General features: G+C 39.6%; 1 protein-coding gene across 1 annotated transcript in view; it reads right to left on the reverse strand.

The window, feature by feature from the left end:
- Positions 1-2,926: 2,926 nt before the first annotated feature.
- Positions 2,927-20,651, reverse strand: part of eya1 (EYA transcriptional coactivator and phosphatase 1) — a 62,166-nt gene continuing 44,441 nt past the window's right edge. Inside the window, exons 13-18 of the mRNA XM_037694137.1 lie at positions 11,612-11,670; positions 10,626-10,786; positions 10,325-10,439; positions 9,881-10,002; positions 6,642-6,742; positions 2,927-3,216 (exon numbers count right to left, since the gene is read on the reverse strand). Coding sequence (XP_037550065.1) covers positions 3,136-3,216; positions 6,642-6,742; positions 9,881-10,002; positions 10,325-10,439; positions 10,626-10,786; positions 11,612-11,670 — 639 coding nt within the window. The 3' untranslated portion in view covers positions 2,927-3,135. The remainder of the gene's footprint in view (positions 3,217-6,641; positions 6,743-9,880; positions 10,003-10,324; positions 10,440-10,625; positions 10,787-11,611; positions 11,671-20,651) is intronic.

Here is a 20,651-nt window from a genome sequence, read left to right on the forward strand (position 1 = left end):
TCATTTTCTATGAGGGAAAAAAGTGGCAGAAAAGGCTAAATATTTAAAAAAGCTAAATTTTCACCAATACCAAAAGTCACAGCACCCTCGAGCTGAACTGAAAAGTCTTAAAACTGAAAAAAGCTTCAGAAGCATTCACACAAAATGTCAAAACTTCGATGTAAAAGACTCTGAGAGCAACAAGCAACAGTTCACAAATCAGTTTTATTAATTTAAACACAAATAATAATGTCAAAAACATCTGTACACATATTTTGCAGACACAACAATCTTTTGTGTTTTTTTTTTCACCATGAGGCCCACGTAGTGTAAAATATTTCCAGTTTGCATTTATGATTGTGTCAAAATAAAATAATTTAAAAAAGCGTGCTGTATGAACCTATAAAACATTTCCTCTATTTATTTACCTACCATTACCTTGATCTAGCAGCAATATGTAGATACCCCGAAGAGAAGGGGTGTATGTGTGTGTGTGTGTGTGTGTGGGGGGGGGGGGGGTCTGTTCGTAGAGAGGGGTTTTGAACTGAAACACAAAGGCCAAACAGTGATCATGTGCAAAGGAGGGAGAAAATTAGAAACATAACACGTCCGTTTCTATTTAGGAAATTCACAGTTGATAGCACATGTCCTCCAAGTTAGTGGCTTCTGCTCTCGCTGCTCGTTACGGTTTCCTCGTCAAAGTCAAAGCTGAAAAAAAAAACCACTACATCAAACAAAATTACGCTTGCTGTACAAGAGTTTTTATAGTGCTTGTATAAAAGATAATTAAACCTATTCAAGCTTGTTTTGAAATATCAGATTTGTTCAAACTAGAGACTAAGGCCCTGTTTACATGACAAGGTTCCCACGATTTTCCCCAATTTCTATTAACACATTTACATGAAAACGTTCTAATTTCAATCTCTGTTTACACAGCAACGGTAGACGTGGAAAAGGTGTAATTCCCTCGCCACACCACTAGTTGGTGCTATGTTCTTTGAAACTCTAAGTGTGCATGTGTAAACACAAACCATTCTACCTGAAAGCCGCTACAACGGTCGAGATGGCAGCGAATAAAATATTTCTATGGACAGACGACGAGGTTCGACCTGCTTAGGGTGACTTTGAATTCTAAAACCGTTACATCCGTAAAGTAAGAGTGGAGCTGTATGAGATCCATCTTCGATTATTTAAGTAAAGAGGTAGAAAATGAGCACTGTGTTGGAGAGCTGTAGCAAGATGTATGAGTCAGAAGCACAAACTACAGTAGTCCCTCGTTTATCACGGAGGATCCGTACCCTCAAGCCCCGCGATAAGTGAAAAACCGCAAATTAGGAATAGTAGTACAAGTAGTAAGTAGTAGTTTATTTTTGTATATATTCTAAACAATGTTTCTAAACTCCAAACAATCTAAAAGAACACAGAATGTCATGATATCAGCTCCCTGCCTCTGCTGCTCTAAGCCACCTGCAAGCGCTCTTGGCCACGCCCACTTCTCCTCTCCGCACAGAGAACAGCCGATCAGCTGCAGGAGGAAGCTTATCCTGCAGTATGGGCTGCACGAAGGTGCAGCAGGTGGCAAATAATTTAAAATAATTGATTTTAAATTAAAATTCCATGCCGATCGTGCGGCTCATCCATCAATCAGCCAACTGTGTGTCATGTCCAATCATATTTTGAAAAACCGCGATAGAGCGAGTCCGCGAAAAACCAACCATGAATTAGCGAGGGACTACTGTACTCTGGTATCTGCCATTGTCGATAGTTTCTTAATCTATGGATTGAAGGAAGCCGTTATTTTTTTGTTTACACGACAACGGACACTGGGCGATTTTGAACCATTGCACTCTGGAACCTGTTCTCAAATTGTGCCGTCATCAGAGAAAACATTCACTATTTTCATGTAAATGAACAGTACAAACGCAACAAAACGCTTCCATTTTCACCAGAAATCGTTTTCTTGTACACAGGGCCTCAGTTCTTTAAACGTACGGGTCGGGGCTGCAAGCTGGTGGAACGCCATCAGGACAAGTTTAGAGCTCACTTTCTGAAAAACTAAAGAAAAAATTATAATTTCTTTTGAAGTTTTCGGAGTAGACCTGTTAGTTTATACAAAGGTGAAGGTTGAGAACGTTAAAAAGAAGAAGAAGTCCTTGACACTTGACATCCATGCTCTTTTGGTCTTGACAAAAACTTTATCTACACTTTTTGTTTTCAAATCAAACTCACACACGTCAACAATTTCAGGCGTCACACGATATTTACGTGCGACCGCTTCCGTTTTTACTTCCACTGAAAAGCAATGCCACCTTTCAAAAGCGTGTACTTAAATGATTATAGGAAGGAATAGTCCAGTGATTACAAACTTACACACGCACAAAAAAAAAAAAAAACCTCTGTACACGATTGTCTCAGCATTGTAAATAAAGTTTTTTTTGTTTATTTTTTTTAGAAACCCCCCCATTGTTTTGTTTCTTTCCTCTCGCTGTGGTGGAAATCTTCGCACTTTGTAAAAGGCACAAGTCTTTTTTGTCATTGAGGTACCTTCTCCGTGGCACTTTGCCACTCGCAAAGTCTCTGTTCATAAACAAGAAGCTCAGGACTTCCACGCTGACGGAGTCACTTTTTTTTTGGAGGGGGCGGGGCTTTAAAAGTAGGGAAACTGAGGGAAGAAGCGGTGGTGGCTGACTGGAGCTGAGCTGTGAGGCGAGATCGTCCAGTAGCTCTGCTCTCCTCCAAGGTGTGAACCCCGACAGAGTCCCGGAACAAATATGGGGGGGTAGAACACTCAGACAGCTTCAGAAAGCAGCCGATTCACAGTAACCAGGGCAAGCAGCTGCTGCGTCGTAAATCCACCTCTCTCTCCTTCGCTTCGCAGGAGAGAAAAAATGAAAAAGTTTAGGGTTAAGACGACGTGTGACAGTATGTCAGCACATTAACCGTGTGCTTCTTCTCCCCCCCAGCTTTACTTTTTTCTTTTGTAGTGAAAGACAGACGCCAGGCAGCACTGAGGAGGAAGCAAGGGGGAGGGGGCGGTGGGGGGACTTTTCTTTATTTCTGGGCTCTGGAGGCCGTTGCAAGCGTAGAACGGGCCTGGAGGGCGAAGGTGAAAGGTTGTGTGACGCGCTGCGGCGCAGAGGGGTGCGGAGATTAGTGCTACAAGTACTCCAGGTCCAGAGCGTGATGGAGCGCCATGAGGTCCGAGTGGCTGGAGATCCTCCAGAAGGGCATGTTGTGCTGCGAAAAGAACGAAAGCATCGATTTAGAGCTGATAAACGACTTATTTTAACCATAAAATTAGCCACTAGCTCGCACAGCTAGCTGAAATAAACAACAAGAATGTTGTCAGTCGTGTTTAGAGATTTTGACCTGAGATTTGGAGTAGCAGCTGAGAGTAAAGCCCGTTACAAATTCTGAATGCTGGCAGATGGCATAAAAGCTTTCTTAGAATTTTTGCCATTACTGTACAGAGTCAACTTTGACTGTCAGCAAAATATCTCATGAACATGAGATGGGTCGACCCAATTCAAGACGGTCGCCACAACTAACCAACACAAAAATGGCTGCAGCTCAATCAGTTCAACAGATATTAACAACGGTTTGGTGTGATAGTAGCTAAGAGTCATTCACAATGGACACTGTGGGCTTTCATCATATTACATAAAATTAGACATACCATCATTTATAAGATTTGACCAAAATGGTGATAACTCCCTTTTCTTATCATCATACAAAGACTTTAGTTGACCTAAAATTATATTAATTTGGATAATAAGGAGAAGACCACGTAATCCTTCAAGGAATGCTAGGTCTTTATTTACCACATCTCAATGCACAAAACAGAGGAAAATAATTGTTAATTTCTTGTCAACAAGCTGGAACTTGTGTCCTGAAAGAGAATTGAGACGTTCTTAAATAAAACAACAAGTGGAACTAGATAAATTGTATTTCCTGCAAAAATGCAGTGTGAATGCTTATTGCAGAAGAACTTGCTGATAAACAGTTGAAATTAGCTAAAAAAAATGCTGAATTGTAGCTGAAATGTAAGAACAAGCCTTAATTATAAAACAAAAATAATACATTTAGCTGAATTAGGTATAAATTAGTAGAAATTAGCACAACAATTAGGAAATTAGCTAAAAAAAGGCTGAAATTTTCAACAAACAAGGGTAGTTGAAAAGGCAGAAAGAAGCTTAAGTCACAGAAGAAAGCAGAAAGAGCTGAAATGAGCTCAAAATATGTGTAATTAGGTGAAAAGGCTAACATTAGCATAAAAGAGCTAAATAGTAGCTGAAGTTACAGAAAAAAGCTTAAACTAGCAGAAAAAAGTTGAAAGGAGCATAACAAGCTGAAATTAGCATAAAGAAGTTAATTAGGTAAAAATTACCATGAAAAATTTATCTGAAAAAAGCTGAAATTAGCTAAAAATGCTAGAAAGGTAGCTGAAAAGGTAGAGCAAACTTAAGTTAGCAGAATAAAGCAGAAAGAACATGTTTGCTCGATTAGGCTGAAAGGTGCAGAAATTAGCAACAAAACAGATGAAAAGCAGCTAAAACACATCAGAAAAAAGCTTAAATTACCAGGAGGAAGTCGAGAGAGCACATTTTTGCTGAATTAGGCTGAAAAAAGTTGAAATGAGTGCAAAAAATGTGGAATTAGCGGAAAAAGCTTAATTTAGCACAAAACAGCTAAAAAGTACCTGAAAAAACTGAAAGTTGCATAAATAAGCTGAAAGGAGCATAACAAGCTGAAATTAGCAGAAACAAGTTAGAAGAAGCACAAACATGTTGTTGTTGGCAGAATAAAGCTGAAAGGAGCACAAAACAGCTGAAAAACAACTGAAAGTAGAAAAAAGGTTAAAATTTGCACAAGAAAGCTGAAAGAAGCTGAACCAGAACAAAATGTGAAAGGAGCAGTAAAACTTTGTAAACACATCTAAAGATTTGAAGGATGTAAAATGAATTCAAGTAATTTTCTATGAGGAAAAAGTATCAGAAAAAGCTAAATACTTCAAAAAGCTAAATTTGCACCAATACCAAAAGTCCTAGCACCCTTCTCCTGAACGAGCTGAACGTTTGAGGTATGATTTGTTGAAATAGCACAAAAACTGCGGGACGAGAATTGCGCCGAAAAACGTATACGGAAGAAAAATGGATCACAACAGTGTGAATGCTTCACAATAAGGAGACAATGAAAAACCGACACTTGTAAGATTTCCTAAACTTAAAATTGTTCCATCTGTGCAGCCTTATTAGACGTATTTAGCTGAACTTTGCAGATTTATTCCACCGAACTGGACCTGAAACTGGTTTTCAGGGATGCAGTTCTTCCTTCTTGCCAGTGTTGTTTTAGAACAGCGCAAACGAGCTTGTTGTTCCCAAAGCTGGAAAAGAAACCCGAGTAGCAGCGAATGAAAGAAGCTTGTCAGGTAGAGTCCTCAGCGTGTGGAGCCCCCCCGCCTCTTATCAAAGGTATGGCCTCTCCCAGGCATATGTTCCGCTTAGGAGAGCCTGCATTGACCCTTAAAAAGCTCTTTGCTTTTTGTTTTGTAAATTGTCCTTGCTTTTAAGTTTAAAAGCTGCAGATGTTATCTCTGTCTTCTCTCCCAGGCGACCGTAATAACCGAAGCTAGAATTGTTTCGGGGATTTTCCCCCCCCCCTCTTCTTTTAAGTAAAGGAAGAGGACTTTTCAGACATTTTGCTTTTGTAGTGCCAAGCGGTGTCACGTCTTATGCACCCCCTGACGGGTGAAACTGTTGTGTTTTTACCGCCTCTCTGATGTTGACACAGAAACCTTTTACTCGGTGATGTGTCGGGGGACTCGCGTTCGCTCAGATGGAGGGAGGAAAAAAAAACATTTTATCCTTCCATCAATGTCACACGCCGACAACTCAAGACTGAGCAAAAATATTTTCATCTATTTTAACAATTGTGCCTGAAGAGAGCATTCCCAGGCTGTGCTAGCCAGAGTTATTTCTTTACTTTCATCAGGGGCTGTTACCTCTCCCTCATCACGCTCCATCCATCCTCATGCTTTCAGTCTTTGTTTACTGATAAACAGGTGCAAAAGATGAAAGTTTCACCCTGACGCCGCGATTCCCTGAAGCTGTCAGGAAAATAAGCCGCTGACTAATTTGATAATAATGTGTTTTTAACACAAGAGCCGGCAGGTAGAGGGGCAGATTGCTCTGAAGGATGACGGTGTTCCCCCACATCAGCTCTGAGCTCTTCTCCATCCAACTCGAGCTAACAGGCTTGTCACTGCAGCAAATATTCTAATTTCATCAACAATGATTTAGATCTCCTTTATTTATGACGTGCCTCCAACATGCCTGAAAGGGCCGGTCTAGCATTACAGCGTTCACACGGCGAGGAGCGCCGGAGCAGGAATATATAATTATGCCATCAGCCTCCTCCTCTGCTCTGTAAACCTGAGATGGCAGAGGAAGAGCGCTGATTACACACTAGACTTTCTCTCTTGTACTTATAAGAGGATAAACGAATGAAAAGCAAAGCAAGACGGTTGAAGAGTGCTAATTACTTTCTTTGGGAAGGAATGTCAGGTATGTTTTGTGTTTTGGAGGCATTCATAACAAACTCCTGACCTTATGAAAAAAATATTTAAAAAAAAATCTGTGACAGTTTGACTTGATGTCTCTCACCTTTTTCGAGCCTTGCTCCTCTTCCACCCCGTCTCCAACGACAATGTAAACAACTTTCCTTCCAAACCTTTGAATTACCCTCTCAAAGCAGCTTTCCTTCCCTGTGAAGGAGACGAGGAAAAGACGTTAGTGCAGTTCAAACACATCTGAAACGACAAGCACTGAATAGCAACCTGCTTCAAAGGGTGACAAGGCTTTTTAGAAATCAGTGCACTTAATTAAAGGCCCAGCGTCCCAGCCTTCTGCCTCTCACGTCAAAGTTTTATACGAAAATGAGAAATTGCATTGCCTGTGAAAATGCAGTGTGAATGCATATTGCTGAAGATCTTGCTGAAAAACAGCTGAAATTAGCTAAAAACATTCTGAAATTTAGCTGAAATGGAAGAACAAGCCTAAATTAGCAGAAGAAAGCAGAAAGAACACGTATTTGCTGAATTAAGTTTAAATTAGCAGAAAATAGCACAAAACTTAGAAAATAAGCAAAAAAAAAAAAGCTGAAATAAAAAAATAGCTAAAAATTAGATGAAAAAAAAAAGCAGAAAGAAGCTTAAACTAACAAAAAGGAAGCAGAAAGAGCTGAAATGAGCTCCAAAAATGTGTAATTAGCTGAAAAAGTTAAAATTAGCATAAAACAGCTAAACTGTAGCTGAAATATCAGATAAAGCTGGAACTAATTGAAAAAAGCTGAAAGGAGCATAATAAGCTTAAATTACCATAAATAAGTTAATTAGGTTGAAAGTAGAAAAAATAACCATGAAAAACTTGAATTTTCAGAAAACAGTTGAAATTAGCTAAAAAAATGCTCCGACGCTATCTGAAAAGGTTACACTTAAAAGTCTGAAGGTTAAAAGAAAGAAGGCTGAAAGAAGCAGAAATGAGCACAAAAAAGGGGAAATAATCTGAAAAAAAAAAAAAAAAAAGAAAAGAAATTAGCACAAAAAAAAAACAGCTGAAAAGTAGCTGAAACAAAAAGAAGCTTGAATGAAGTGGAGAGCACACTTTTGTTGAATTAGGCTGAAAAAAGTAGAATTGAGAATTGCAAAAAATGTGGAATTAGCTGAAAAAGCTAAAAATTAGCATAAAACGGCTAAATAGTAGCTGAAAAAGCAGAATAAGCTAACATTTGCAGAAATAAGCTGAATGAAGCAAAACAAGCTTAAATTAGCAGCAAGAAATTAGAAGAAGCAAAAAAATGTAGTTAGCTGAAAGAATCTGAAAGGAGTACAAAACAGCTGGAAAAAAACAGCTGAAATTAGCTGAAAAAAGTTTAAATTTGCACAAGGAAGCTGAAAGAAGTTGGACCAGGAAAAAAAGGTGAAAGGAGCAGTAAAAGGTTGTAAACGCATCTAAAGATTTGAAGGACGTAAAATGAGCTCAGTTCATTTTCTATGAGAAAAGAAAATGGCAGAAAAGGCTAAATATTTCAAAAAAGCTACAGCTGCACCAATTCCAAAAGTCATAGCACCCTTCTGCTGCAAGAGCTGAACGTTTGATTTATTGAAATAGCACAAAAACTGTGGAACGAGAAAGACGCTGAAAACGGAAGAAAAATGGATCACAATAGTGTGAACGCTTAATAAACATTCACACAGTTATTGTAATAAAAACTGTATTAGTCAAACCATTTGAATGACATCATTCAAACTTTGTATAAATATATATAAACGTGAGATCTTGCAGGATGTGTTGGTGCTCAGAACATGTGTTAAAGACGACTCGAAGCTTCTACCACACCAAATATTAGCTCAATATCTGTAAAAGTGACAAAGCCATAGCCATTTTTGTGTGGGCTAATGTGACGGCCATCTTGAACTGGGCTGACTCCCAACATTTAATGAGCTTTAAATGTGCACCTTATGATTATTTTCTGGGAGTTTCGTTCAAGTTTGTCCAGTCGTTCACGTCATATTCTTGTAATGCTATGGACAGACAAGAATCCACACATGCCAAAACATTATATCCTTTGGGAAAAAAAGGGGGGCATTAAAAAAAGAGCAGAGAGAAAAGAGTGAGTTTAGGAGAATTATGTATTAAAAGAGACGACCTCATGAGCAGTTCCTGAAACTTGGAACAAACGGGCTCTTGCATGTTCTTGGGCAGGGGTCTGCAACCCATGGCTCTGGAGCCACATGCGGCTCTTTGGTCCCTCTGCAGCGGCTCTTTCAAGCTTTGACCAAAACTAACATAAAACTGAAATTTTTAGGATGTTATAGCCACAACAACAACAAAAAGACTAGTTTTAGCAGTTTTCCTGTCACTTATTTTGCAAATATGTGGATACTTGTACTAATACGCATAGTAAATTATACTCACTTTAACTTTAAGATTTATTACTTCAAAGTAGGTTATTCAATTACTCCACAATAAAAAATACAATACAATAGTTGTTTTTTTTTAAATGACAAAATAATATTTTTTTTCTTTACAATAATCCAGTCTTCAGTGAGAGACTTGCGACCTGGATATGGGCACCAGTGACCCTCTAAAACCCGAAAATAAAGAAACCGGTAAAGACATGGATGGATGGAAGGAATCCAGTCTTTTTTTTTGTCTCAAAATTTAAACACATCAATAAATGTTAACAATCATCTGAAGTTTTTAGTTTTGTAATTTCACACCTACTCGCCAGGAAAGCCCCCTCTAACAAACTTAAAGTGGCCCATGGGCCACCAGTTGATGACAAGTGTAGCAGGTTTTGTGGCTCTGGACACGTTTAATTTTGTGAACAAAAGGGCAGGAATGGCTCTTTTGATCGTAAAGGCTGTAGACCCTGTTCTAGGGTCTGCTTTGCTCCTCAGAGAGCTACAACTCGGCTCTGATCTGCCTGAAAATGTTGCAAAAGCGAGACTCTTTGTTTATTTTGCATTTGAAATGGTGAAGAGAAGGGGAAAGGAAGGTGGGAGGAAAAGCGGGGAGATGATGTGACGAGGAATGGGGGGGTGGGCTTCTGTTCATCTGGAATGACATAAATGTGCAGAAGTGGTTTCATATGCAGAAGCGAGGAGCAGAGGCCCGGCACAGGTCCTGCTCCAAGAAAATAATCCCAGGTTGATTAGGTCTATTCCCTCGCAGAAGAACATCAATCCTCTCCGGTGACCAACCCCCCCTCACACACACCATCTCGTCCCAGCCTCAGCCCTGTCACGAAGGTAGCATGTGCGTCCAAACTGTTTACACTCACCCGACTAAGATAACAAAATAAAACTTTTCTGACGTGACACATAAAAAGCCCTTTTTACCTATTTTGGTTGCACTATAAATATTCTCTATAGGAAAGACGGTTCCCAGGCCGTAGAGCAGAACCTTGGCCAGGGCTGGTATGAGCTGCGTGGTGGTCACCAGGATGTTCACACAATTTGACCTGAGGAGGAGAGCAAAGACGTGACATCACTCCAAATCACTCAAAGGGAGGACAAAAGAAAAACACATTGTGCCACATATCAAAGACACAGCAACGTATCGGTTCCCTAAAACATGTCGTCCAATAAAGGATTGGCTCGTTTTTCAAGTCAGAGTTTTTAGCAGACCTATTTGTCAAAATTAGAAGAGACAGGCTGTACAAAAGACATATATACAGCATTGTTTCTTTATTTAATAGCTTGGAAAGGACTTATTTACACCACATGTAAGTTTATAAATGTGCGGTGTGGAGCTGGGTACAATTTTCCTCACTGGAGTCCTACCTTGAGTGGATTAATGTTAGTGCTTTCAGTGCCAGTGTTAACCAGGAGTCCGTCAAGGCTTCAATTTCTGCTCGCAATTGCAACCAGGCTTCCCTTTTGGCCGGGCCCAGCAGACCTGAAACGCAGGGTAACATTGTTTGGGTTGGATCAGCCACTCTGGATACCAGTGAAATTTTCTAAAATTTAACCCAGCTTTCAAGAACACAAGAACACTCTGACATACAAACGCCCACTCACACACGTGCACTCATTTCTGCAATGCAGATCTATGTGGAGCGGCGCAGCTTTGTCAGGGATTTACCTCCGACGTTATTTTTGTAGGTGGTGTAGATTTCTTTTACTCGTCTGTAGCGGAAGGCCAGTTTTCTCATCCAGTCCACGCCTCCCCGCACGCCCGTGGCCAGACACAGGTTGGCACTAGTAGCTGCTGCATGGAAACCATCAGCGCTGAAGTTATACGTACTGAAATAAAGACGGAGATAGGATCAGTGGTGTAGTCTACGTGATATGCAGGCATATGGAGTATACCCACTAGAAAAGCTTAAGAATTCCAGTATACCCGCTTAAAAGTGCCCAATGATACATGACATATTATTAGGCATGTGTAATAGATACGTTAAATGGCAAACGCTTCCATAATAATCTATCGGTATGCAGCGCTTGTTTATTACATTTGCTTATCCAATGAATTATTGTATAATTGATACTTCTGTACTTATTACTTAATACTTGAACATGTTTTGCTTTGATACTGTTTTATAAATTCTATAACTTATTTTTAATACAAAGCCAACTGTTGTACAAAGTTTGTTGTTCATTTATTCAAATATAAGCATCATAGAAATTTGGAAATGCTCAATATGCTTAAAAATCTAAATAAATGTACAATTACATTGCACTAACTGGTGTACTTTGGTGCCCTGTGATGGACTTGCGACCCGTCCAGGGTGTACCCTGCCCCTCGCACAGTGATTGCTGGACATGGGCACCAGCGACCCCCGTGACCCAAAATGGAATAAGCGGGTAAAGAAAATGGATGGATGGATGGATGGATGGTGTACTTTGGTTTCTAAGCACAGTATGTGGTGACGGACTGTGGTAAAGTTAGTTTTACGTTGGACATTCGCGCTCCGTGGCTTCAACGGTGTCCAACGTAAAACTAACGTTACCGTGGTATACCCATTACAAAAATGTGGACTACGCCACTGGATAGAATTTGTTACCACAAGATGCTCCACCATTCATAAAATGTATATGTTTGACTGAGGATACGAGAATCAAACTGACCTCAAATCCTGGCCGTTGTCATCAGAAGATACATCATCGATGTGTACCTGGTCACATTCCTAAAACAGACGAAATATTCACTTTAGATTATACCTCATACTTTTTCTTTTCTTTGGGATAGAGCACTACTCTGATATTCCAATAGAAAAACACAACTTTTACAATCATTTTCATGTTCAGCATCAGATTAAAAAACTGAGTTCTTATGTCTAAATTAACTTTTGACTTGTTTCTACAAGATTTGCTGTATTTAAGATAAATCGTGTTCCTAAACTGCTTCTTATAGAAGATGCTAACAAGGTTTTTCCAAATGTCTTGGAGAACTAACCACAGATTTGCAGTGCAACCTTCAGTGTGTGTTTGTTTCATCAGACCAGAGCACCTACTGTCATGTTTGTACCTCAGTTCTTGTGTTTTTAATGCATGGTTAAGTCTCTCGGCCGTGTTTCCACATTACGGGTTGGACTTTTTGGCTGCAACTTTTCCACAAAGACCACTTCTGGTCAGAGTTCTTTGGTTAGTAGAAAAGTGTAACTGAGTGGGAGAGGGTCTGAGCTGAAGGCTCTGCTAAACATTTTCTTATTTCAAAAGGAAGTAAATATGACGCTTCTTTAATCTCACTAACTTTCCCTGAACTATCTTTTTGTATTTTCAGTTGATACCATTGGTTATATCTTTTTGCTTCTCCAACATACTGACACCCCAAATCTGAATTGACATCTTTGCCTGATGTAGATTAACTACCATACATTTTGTTTATGTGCTCAGTTTTGCCCCCACCCTGGAGGGTTCCTGGAACCTGACTGGCTTGTGGGTTGGGGCTTGTGCAAATCAGGAGCCTTAAAATACATAAAATTCTTGTTTTCGTATGTCACGGGGTTGAAACTTCAGCCTGTAATTGCATTATTCTTTTTCTTAATTTCCTTATTTCCTTTATTTATTTCGTATAATAAATGCCACAAAGACAATTGACTTGTTTAATTCTTGAGCCCACCATTATGTCAGAAAATCCACTCATGACATGACACTCGTAGCAACGGTGTTGCCAGATCTCGTGATAGAAACAAGCAACCAGCTCTATGAAAACAAGCTCCCAAAAAAGCCCAACTGGCAACCCACCACATTGTGTAAAACAGAGGTCGTTTTTAAACAATATAAACATACATTTATTATGGCATTACACATAAATAGCAAAATTATGCTAAACACTTTGAATAACATACTTTAAAGTACTGATTAAAAAAAAATCTTTAAGTGCGCTGTCTTTCTCCCACTCTTTACTACCGGTATATTTTTTTTCCATATTTTCCCCACTTACTGGAGCTCATTACCGTGGTCTCGTCATTCTGGGCTGGGGCTGGTTGGAATTGCGAATGACGACACAGGAGCTAAGTTCGATTGCCTTGTTTACTCAACTCCAACTGAGATCACAGAGTAACTGAACAACAGAATAACGGTAAGCACCAAAAATCATATTTTTTTTCTACATATTTTAAAAAAATGAAACATCCTGCCGTCTGCGTGTGAGTGGAGCCCCCAAGTGGTCGGCCACAGTATGAATGTTTGTTTGGGTGTGTGCCTGTCGTCTTGCCAACTTGGGCGGGAGCGATAAACAGGAAACAGGGACATGGAATGGACAAACTACCTATTATCACTCATCTTTTGCTTTATTGTGCGGAGCTGGGAGATAATCAACTAGTTCCACTCGGAAAGTAAGTCAAGCCCAAATAAGCAGCTTCACGTTCAAAACAAGCCCAAATAAACCACGACTCAAAAGGATTGCAAGCGATTTTAGAAAAAAAAAAACAAGCATAAAGTCGCTTATAATAAGCAGACTTGGCAACACTGGTCGTCAACTCTCACCTTGGAAACTGATCCCTACCAGTTTTAAACCTCCTAAAAACATGTTTCTGTTTATTTGAACATGTTAGTGAACAACACTCATACAAGATAACTGGTTAATACTGAGCTAATATATTTTTTGCTAAATTTTCACTTTGTTTATTGCCTAAATAAACAATTAGCACAAGTATTTGTGAGTGTACTTTTACTTTACATCAATGCGGTATGTCTCAGAGTACAGACGTGGATACATTTTAAAGTAGAGGGATGCTCAGTGACTGGTTCTTGCAGATTTTATGTAAAAAAAAAAAAAAAACGAAAAAACTAAGATGGCACTAAGGTTCAGGGCTTGAGCATCTGTTTGACCACACAGCTCTTCCTCCTTACAGCTGCTGAGCTCCTCTTGGAAAGGTAGAGGGATTCAGCAGCTCTGCTCTGATCCCACCGTTACACGGTAACACAATCCAGACTTTCTGGTAAATGTAACCTACTAGAAAAATTGAACCTGATGCTAACCGCCAATGAAATTATGACCTCTGATTGCTGCTGCGCCACACACCAACACAGCCCCGGGGCTAGCCAGTCAGCCGGCCGGCCAGCAGAGGAAAACAGGATAAGGCAGGGGGAAAAAAAAATCTGTTATTAGTTTTTCATTTATAGGAGTGCTGTAGAGCCAGCCCCCTTCCTCCTCTAGTCCATCAACCAGCTCTATATGTGAGCTAACTGAGCTGTTGTACGTAGCAATTAAAATGATGGGAGGTTGTGCAATAAGAGCAAAATAATCATAAGAAAATACTTTCAAACTGATTCCAGTCAGCTGTGTGAATAAAGTTAAAGATGTTGATATGATATTTTGGAGAGCTGCAGGTTTTATAACACAGCTGCCAAAAAGGAGAGGCTCGCCTGTTCAGCATTATCTGAGAAATAATAACTTCTGGTGGAAATTGAAGCTCGAGGAAGAGAATTCCTCTGATTTCAGGTATGAAAAATCCATTCCCAATTTTTGAGCTTTTTAATTAAGTTTCATCCGGTTGTTAAGACACCCAAACATAGAAAGGACTTCCTTGTTATAAGTCCATCTAACTGAGGCCAAATGCTGACGTTATTACATTCCTCCCTAATGCTGGAGCAGAGTAAGGGTAAAGGCTTTGGACCGTAAACCTTTTTTATTTTACTGGTTCCCCTCTGAACAAATTTTTCATCTCCCTGGATTTGTGGGGAGAGGGGAGGGAAGAGCGACGTGAGGAGAAACTCAAACCAGCTGTTCTTTAACAGAATTAAAATCTTGACCCCCCAACCCCAGCTCTAATGCAGTCATTCTCCAGCCAAGCCTCTCCCAGCAAGCCCCAAGATCCAAAGAGGAAAAGACTTTGACCCTCTGACCCCTCTCCCCTCCTCTCAGAGTGCCGGCACCCAGATAAGGGGGTGGAAAGGTAGAGAGGTGGAAACAGAGGAGCGCAACGGCTGGGAGTCCAAAGTGACCGCACATGGAGCAAGCTCTGAGCAGAAGACGGACTGCCGACGTGGGGTGCAGACGGGGGCTCGTTCCTCTGTTGGCCTAATACGTTTCCACACTCGCTGGCAGATCTTTAATAGCTGAAGAAAGCTGTAATTCGTCCCATCTGAAGATCCGATGCCAGCAAACTTGTGGCTCATTTATAATAATCCACAAATGTTCTCCAGAAGTTCTCATACGTGGGTGCACTTAATTCCTTAAGTAGTGGAGGCTTGTCTGTTTGTTTAGGAGGACAAAAAACAGCACCTTCGGGTTAAGCGCTCAATAAAGCCTCTTTTCTAACACACCCTTATTCTGGTGCAAGTGACTGGAATGCTTCTATTATTCAGTAATTATGTGCTGATGAATCAGACACAACCTGCCAACAATCAGCTCCTGACACTTCTTTCACTGCAGCAGGTACAGGACCATTTGGTTCCACTCATTTGGTACAACATCCAAAATTGCACGCTGTCTTCTTGTACTGACAATAGCTCACCATGTTTGTCCTCCCCGTGTAATTTGTTTCTTTCACAGGGTGACAGCCAGCATGAATCAAAACAGATATCTGAGAACAATGTTGTGCAGTGTGCTAATTATAGACCTACTTAAGTTCCTGCAGCCATAAGAACCTGAACACCCCCACACACACACATACACACAAGTCTCAGTAATTAGGCCTAACTGCAGCCTGATTATGAATTATATTTTACAGACTCAAAGCTAATAAACACATCAAACCTCAGCAAATGTAAAACATTCAAGATTCAAATAAGAAAAAAGTTTTATTTTGGCAGCTCTCTTACAGTTTTTTGCATACTTAAATTGCTTTTCGATTAAAAATGACTAACGAAACAAATGATAGATTAAACAGAAAGTCTTTAAATAGAGAAACTATTTTATGTGCACAAGATTCTTCAAGCTTTGACTCCCTTCCTTTGATCAGTCAGCGTTCGGCTCAAACATGAAGCACTGTGCCCACAAAACCAAGAAGCACTGCACCCAACAAACTGTTGCCTAAACTCGTAAAACAATAAAATATGAGTTGTTTGTGTCACATTATTTTATCTTTAATCTAAATTTTTTTGTCAGTATTTGAAGTTAAACTGAGAATGTTTTGGAATATAATTTACAGTAGTTCCTCGCTACTTTGCGATTCGACTTTCACCGACTCACTTTCTTGTGGTTTTTCAACATAAGATTGTACACGACACAAGATTGTCAACTTTACAATATATATATATATATATATACTATACTACTTACTTTATATATGCTTCCATTAGGTAAAGTTATTAAACAGCATGGGATACATGTTCATTGTTATGCTGATGACACACAATTATATTTGTCCATTAAACCCAATGAATCCAATCAGCTACTTAGACTACAAGCATGTCTTAAAGACATAAAAACCTGGATGGGATTTACCTGTCTAAATAAAGGTTGAATGAATAAAAACCTGGATGACCCTTAATTTTCTCCTTTTGAACACAGACAAGACTGAGGTTTTGGTTTTTGGACCTAAGCACCTTAGGAATGAATTTTTCAGTCTTTCGTCCTCCTTGGATGGCATTAATCTGTCCTCTAGTTCTAATGTTAAATATCTTGGTGTTATTTTTGATCAGGACATGTCTTTTATCCCCCACATTAAAAACGTTACTAGAACTGCCTTCTTCCACCTGCGTAATATCACTAAAATTATAAACATCTAAAAATGATGCAGAAAAACTAGTCCATGCATTTGTCACGTCTAGACTGGACCATTGCAATGATTCATTATCTGGGTGTCCAAATACTTCTTCAAAATATCTTCAGTTGATCCAAAATGCTGCTGCCAGAGTCTTAACTGGAGTTAGTAGGAGAGATCATCTCTCTCCAGTTTTAGTTTCTCTCCATTGGCTCCCTGTCTAATCCAGAAAATTATTCAAAATCTTACTTCTAATCTACAAAGCTCTCAACAACTTAGCTCCATCTTATATTACAGATCTTATTGTTCCATATTTTACTAACAGAACACTTCGCTCTCAGGCTGCAGGTTTACTTGTGGTTCCTAGAGTTTCCAAAAGCAGAATGGGAGGAAGATATTTCAGTTATCAGGCTTCTCTCTTGTGGAACCAACTTCCAGTTTCTGTCTGTGAGGCTGACATATTGTCCAGTTTTCAGACTGGGCTGAAGACTTTCCTTTTTGCTAAATTCAGTGTCGGCTTGGGTTTCCTGAGCTGTCCCTTAGTTATGCTGCTATAGAGACTGTTGGAGGAAAAATTGACGATGTTTTTCACTCTGCTACTGTCTTTACTTATTCTGCTCAACCTGTTTGGTATTTGTAATTATTTTTCTATCCTTAACATGTGTTTTTTTGTCTTTCAGGTACACCTGGACCTATACCTGGACCTACCATTCTATGTTTGTTTGCCTTTCCTTCCTGTCCTCTTAAACCAGCCGGTCAAAGCAGATAGCCGCTTGTCCTGAGCCTGGTTCTGATGGAGGTTTCTTCCTGTTAAAAGGGAGTTTTTCCTTTCCACTGTTGCCAATGTGCTTGCTCAGGATGGGAGACTGCAACGAAGCCAAGATTTACGTGTCATAGCTTATTTTAACTTGTCTGCTGCTTTCTTAGATAGAGAATTTTACTAATTGGCTTTTCTATGTATAATGCTCCTGTAAAGTGCCCTGGGACAACTTTGTTGTGACTTTGTGCTATATAAATAGACTGAATTGAATTGAGTACTTAAGATTTGAGGCCGTTACATTTTCAGTGCTTTTTCTTTTATTTACGTCTGTTTTGTAACTCCTATGTTTAAGATTGTGTCATTTTACCATCTAAAACTATGTAAATGTAATCATACATGTGACTTTTTTTTTTAAACAATGTTTATCTACTGGTATGTATCATTTGTACCTTGCACCATTATCCAAACAGGAATTGAAGATAAAATTAGCCTGAATAGCTAAATTTGGCACTTTTGCATAACATACTTATTGTACACATGATGAATGAATGTGCACTGTCCCTATTTGAAAGAAATATACCTAAACTTAAGTTTAACTGTTAAAGTGAGGAATAAAAACAAAGAAAGGTACTATAAGAAGGAGCAGGTTACTATTTCCAGCTGGGACTGGTATAAACCTCCGCACTGGCTCCCTGGGTGGACTGGGAAAGTGAACAGAGGAGGTGGCTGTGGGTAATGTACAGTTACCCTCACACACACTCATTATAAACCACTTCTGAGGGCCTCGTAAACACCACAGAGCCATGCAGTTAAAAAAACACACAAAAAAAAAAAACGCACAATGGAAACTAACACTAGTAGGTAGTGAATTTTACTGTTCAGCCTATCATTTAGAATTAGACAAATAAACACCTGGGAAAGAACTGGTTACATATAATGCTCTAAAAAGAGCTGCGTGGTAGAAAATGTAGTCTGTATGTGTAGATAAAGTTTAAAGAGAAGGCATTAAAGGAGAAATAACTGAATAATTTGTTTGTGGAACGCTGACGACAGACATGACGGTGACACATCATGACTTTCCTAGAATATTTTGAACATGGCTTTTCCACTAAATTCCTCCATTCTCTCCTCACTGAGCAAACAGTGGTTCCTCTAAAACCTACAATCATCAATAACTCACACCAGATGTTCCTACTGTACTAAGGAGTGAAGACCCTCCACCAGAAGTCACTGCAATTACTCCCTGTGCAAACACTGTGCATTTCTGCTAATTTCATCCTAAGCATTCATCGCTGCGTGGTCTTTATCTGTACTGGAAAGAAGAATTCAGGACAGGATGCTTCTTCCTCAGGATGCCACCGTCTCTGCATCATTCACTCTCCCCTCCCTTTTTTTCATCCCCGTCTCTGTCTTTCCACCGGCGTGCTGAAAAACCTTTCACTGGGGAGGAGGTTATCAGAGCACGCTTTGTTCTCCTGGCATCTGTCACTAAGCAATCAGCGATGGCCGCCGGAGTCTTCCTGCAGCTCTTGAAAGAGCTAGGAGTGGTGACTGGAAAAGTCAGAGGCAAGGAGAGGAAAGACGGGGCACCTCTGCAATCCATGTATGTTACAGAAAAACCTCAACAACAGAGAAGGCCATGTTAACTCTCTCCTAGGGATGCTCCAGGTCACTTTTCGATTAGGTAAGATGTGGGGAGGGATCAAAGCCTCGGTGTGAGCAACACCAGCCATCATCACAAAATTCCTTGTGACCTTGCTGGCTAATGCCATGTGAAAAAGACTCATCCATGGTTCGCAGGTTCTCAATACTGCCACTCTACTGGCAGAAGCTGTCATCCCCCTTATCCCCCACCCCCAGCCCCCCTGCTCTTGGTCTATGACCCCCAGCAACTTCCTTCTCCGTTCCCACCACAGGCACCCCTGTCTAAGGGGTGGAGGAGGGTGCAGAAGGGAGGTGGGTTGTGATTATCTGGGGGTCAAACACAGGATGTGAGCAACAAAGGGAGAGTTCTTCAGACCCACTTCTTTCCAATCCACAATCTGTGCTTGAACAGTCATGGAATTCAAACAGCAGCGCCAAACAAAGCACAGGTACAGAGAGGTCTGTGCTGGTGTTACAGGAAGAAAAAAATCTGAGGCAGGGAAATCAACAGAGCCCTGCTTAAAACCAAATGGTGTCTATTAAACTTTGAAAAGTAAAAACAAACTAGAGAAATTGCATTTCCAGGGAAAATGCAGTGTGAGTGATTATTGCAGAAGAACTTATTGAAAAACAGCTGAAATTGACAAAAAAACATGCTGAAATGTAAGAACAAGCCTAAGTTGCAGAAGAAAGCAGAAAGAACACACATTTGCGAAATTAGGTAATAAGCAGAAATTAGTACAAAAATTAGGAAAAATGCTATAAAAGAAAAAAACAGCTGAAAGTAGAAGAAAAGGCAGAAAGAGGCTTAAACTACCAGAAGGAAGTGTAACGAGCTGAAATGAGCTAAAACAAATGGAATTTGTTTAAAAAGCTTAATTTAGCACAAAACAGCTAAAAAAAATAGCTGAAATAGCAGAAAAAAGCTGAAAGGAGAATAACAAGCTGAAATTAGCATAACAAAGTTAATTAGGGTGAAAGTAGCCTAAATTACCACAAAAACTTGAATTTATCTGAAAACAGCTGTAATTAGTTAAAAAAAATGTAGCTGAAAGGTAGAACAAGCTTAAATTAGCAGATGAACTCAGAAAGAACACGTTTGTTGAAAGAAACAGAAATGAGCACAAAGAAAGTGGAAATTATCTGAAAAAGCTTAAATTAGCACAAAGCAGCTGAAAAGTAGCTAAAAAGTTGACATTATAAGGAAGAAGTGGAGAGAGCACATTTTTGCTGAATTGGGCTGAAAAAAGTTGCAAAGAGTGCAAAAAATGTGGAATTAGCTGAAAAGGTTAAAATTGCATAAAAAAAGCTAAATAGTAGCTGAAAGAGTAGCAAAAGCTGAAACTTGCATAAATAAGCTCACAGGAGCATAACAAGCTGAAATAGCAGAAATAAGTTAGAAGATGCACAAAAATGTTGTAGTTAGAAATAACCTGAAAGGAGCACAAAACAGCTGAAATGAGCTAAAAGTAGCTGAAAAAAAGTTTAAATTTGCACAAGGGATCTGAAAAAAGCTGAACCAGAACAAACTGTGAAAAGAGCAGTAAAAGGTTGTAAACACATCTAAAGATTTTAAGGATATATATATATATATATATATATATATATA

The sequence above is a fragment of the Nematolebias whitei genome, chromosome 20 (genome assembly GCF_014905685.2).
Source record: "Nematolebias whitei isolate Nwh7 chromosome 20, NemWhi1, whole genome shotgun sequence".
NCBI classification, from domain to species: domain Eukaryota; kingdom Metazoa; phylum Chordata; class Actinopteri; order Cyprinodontiformes; family Rivulidae; genus Nematolebias; species Nematolebias whitei.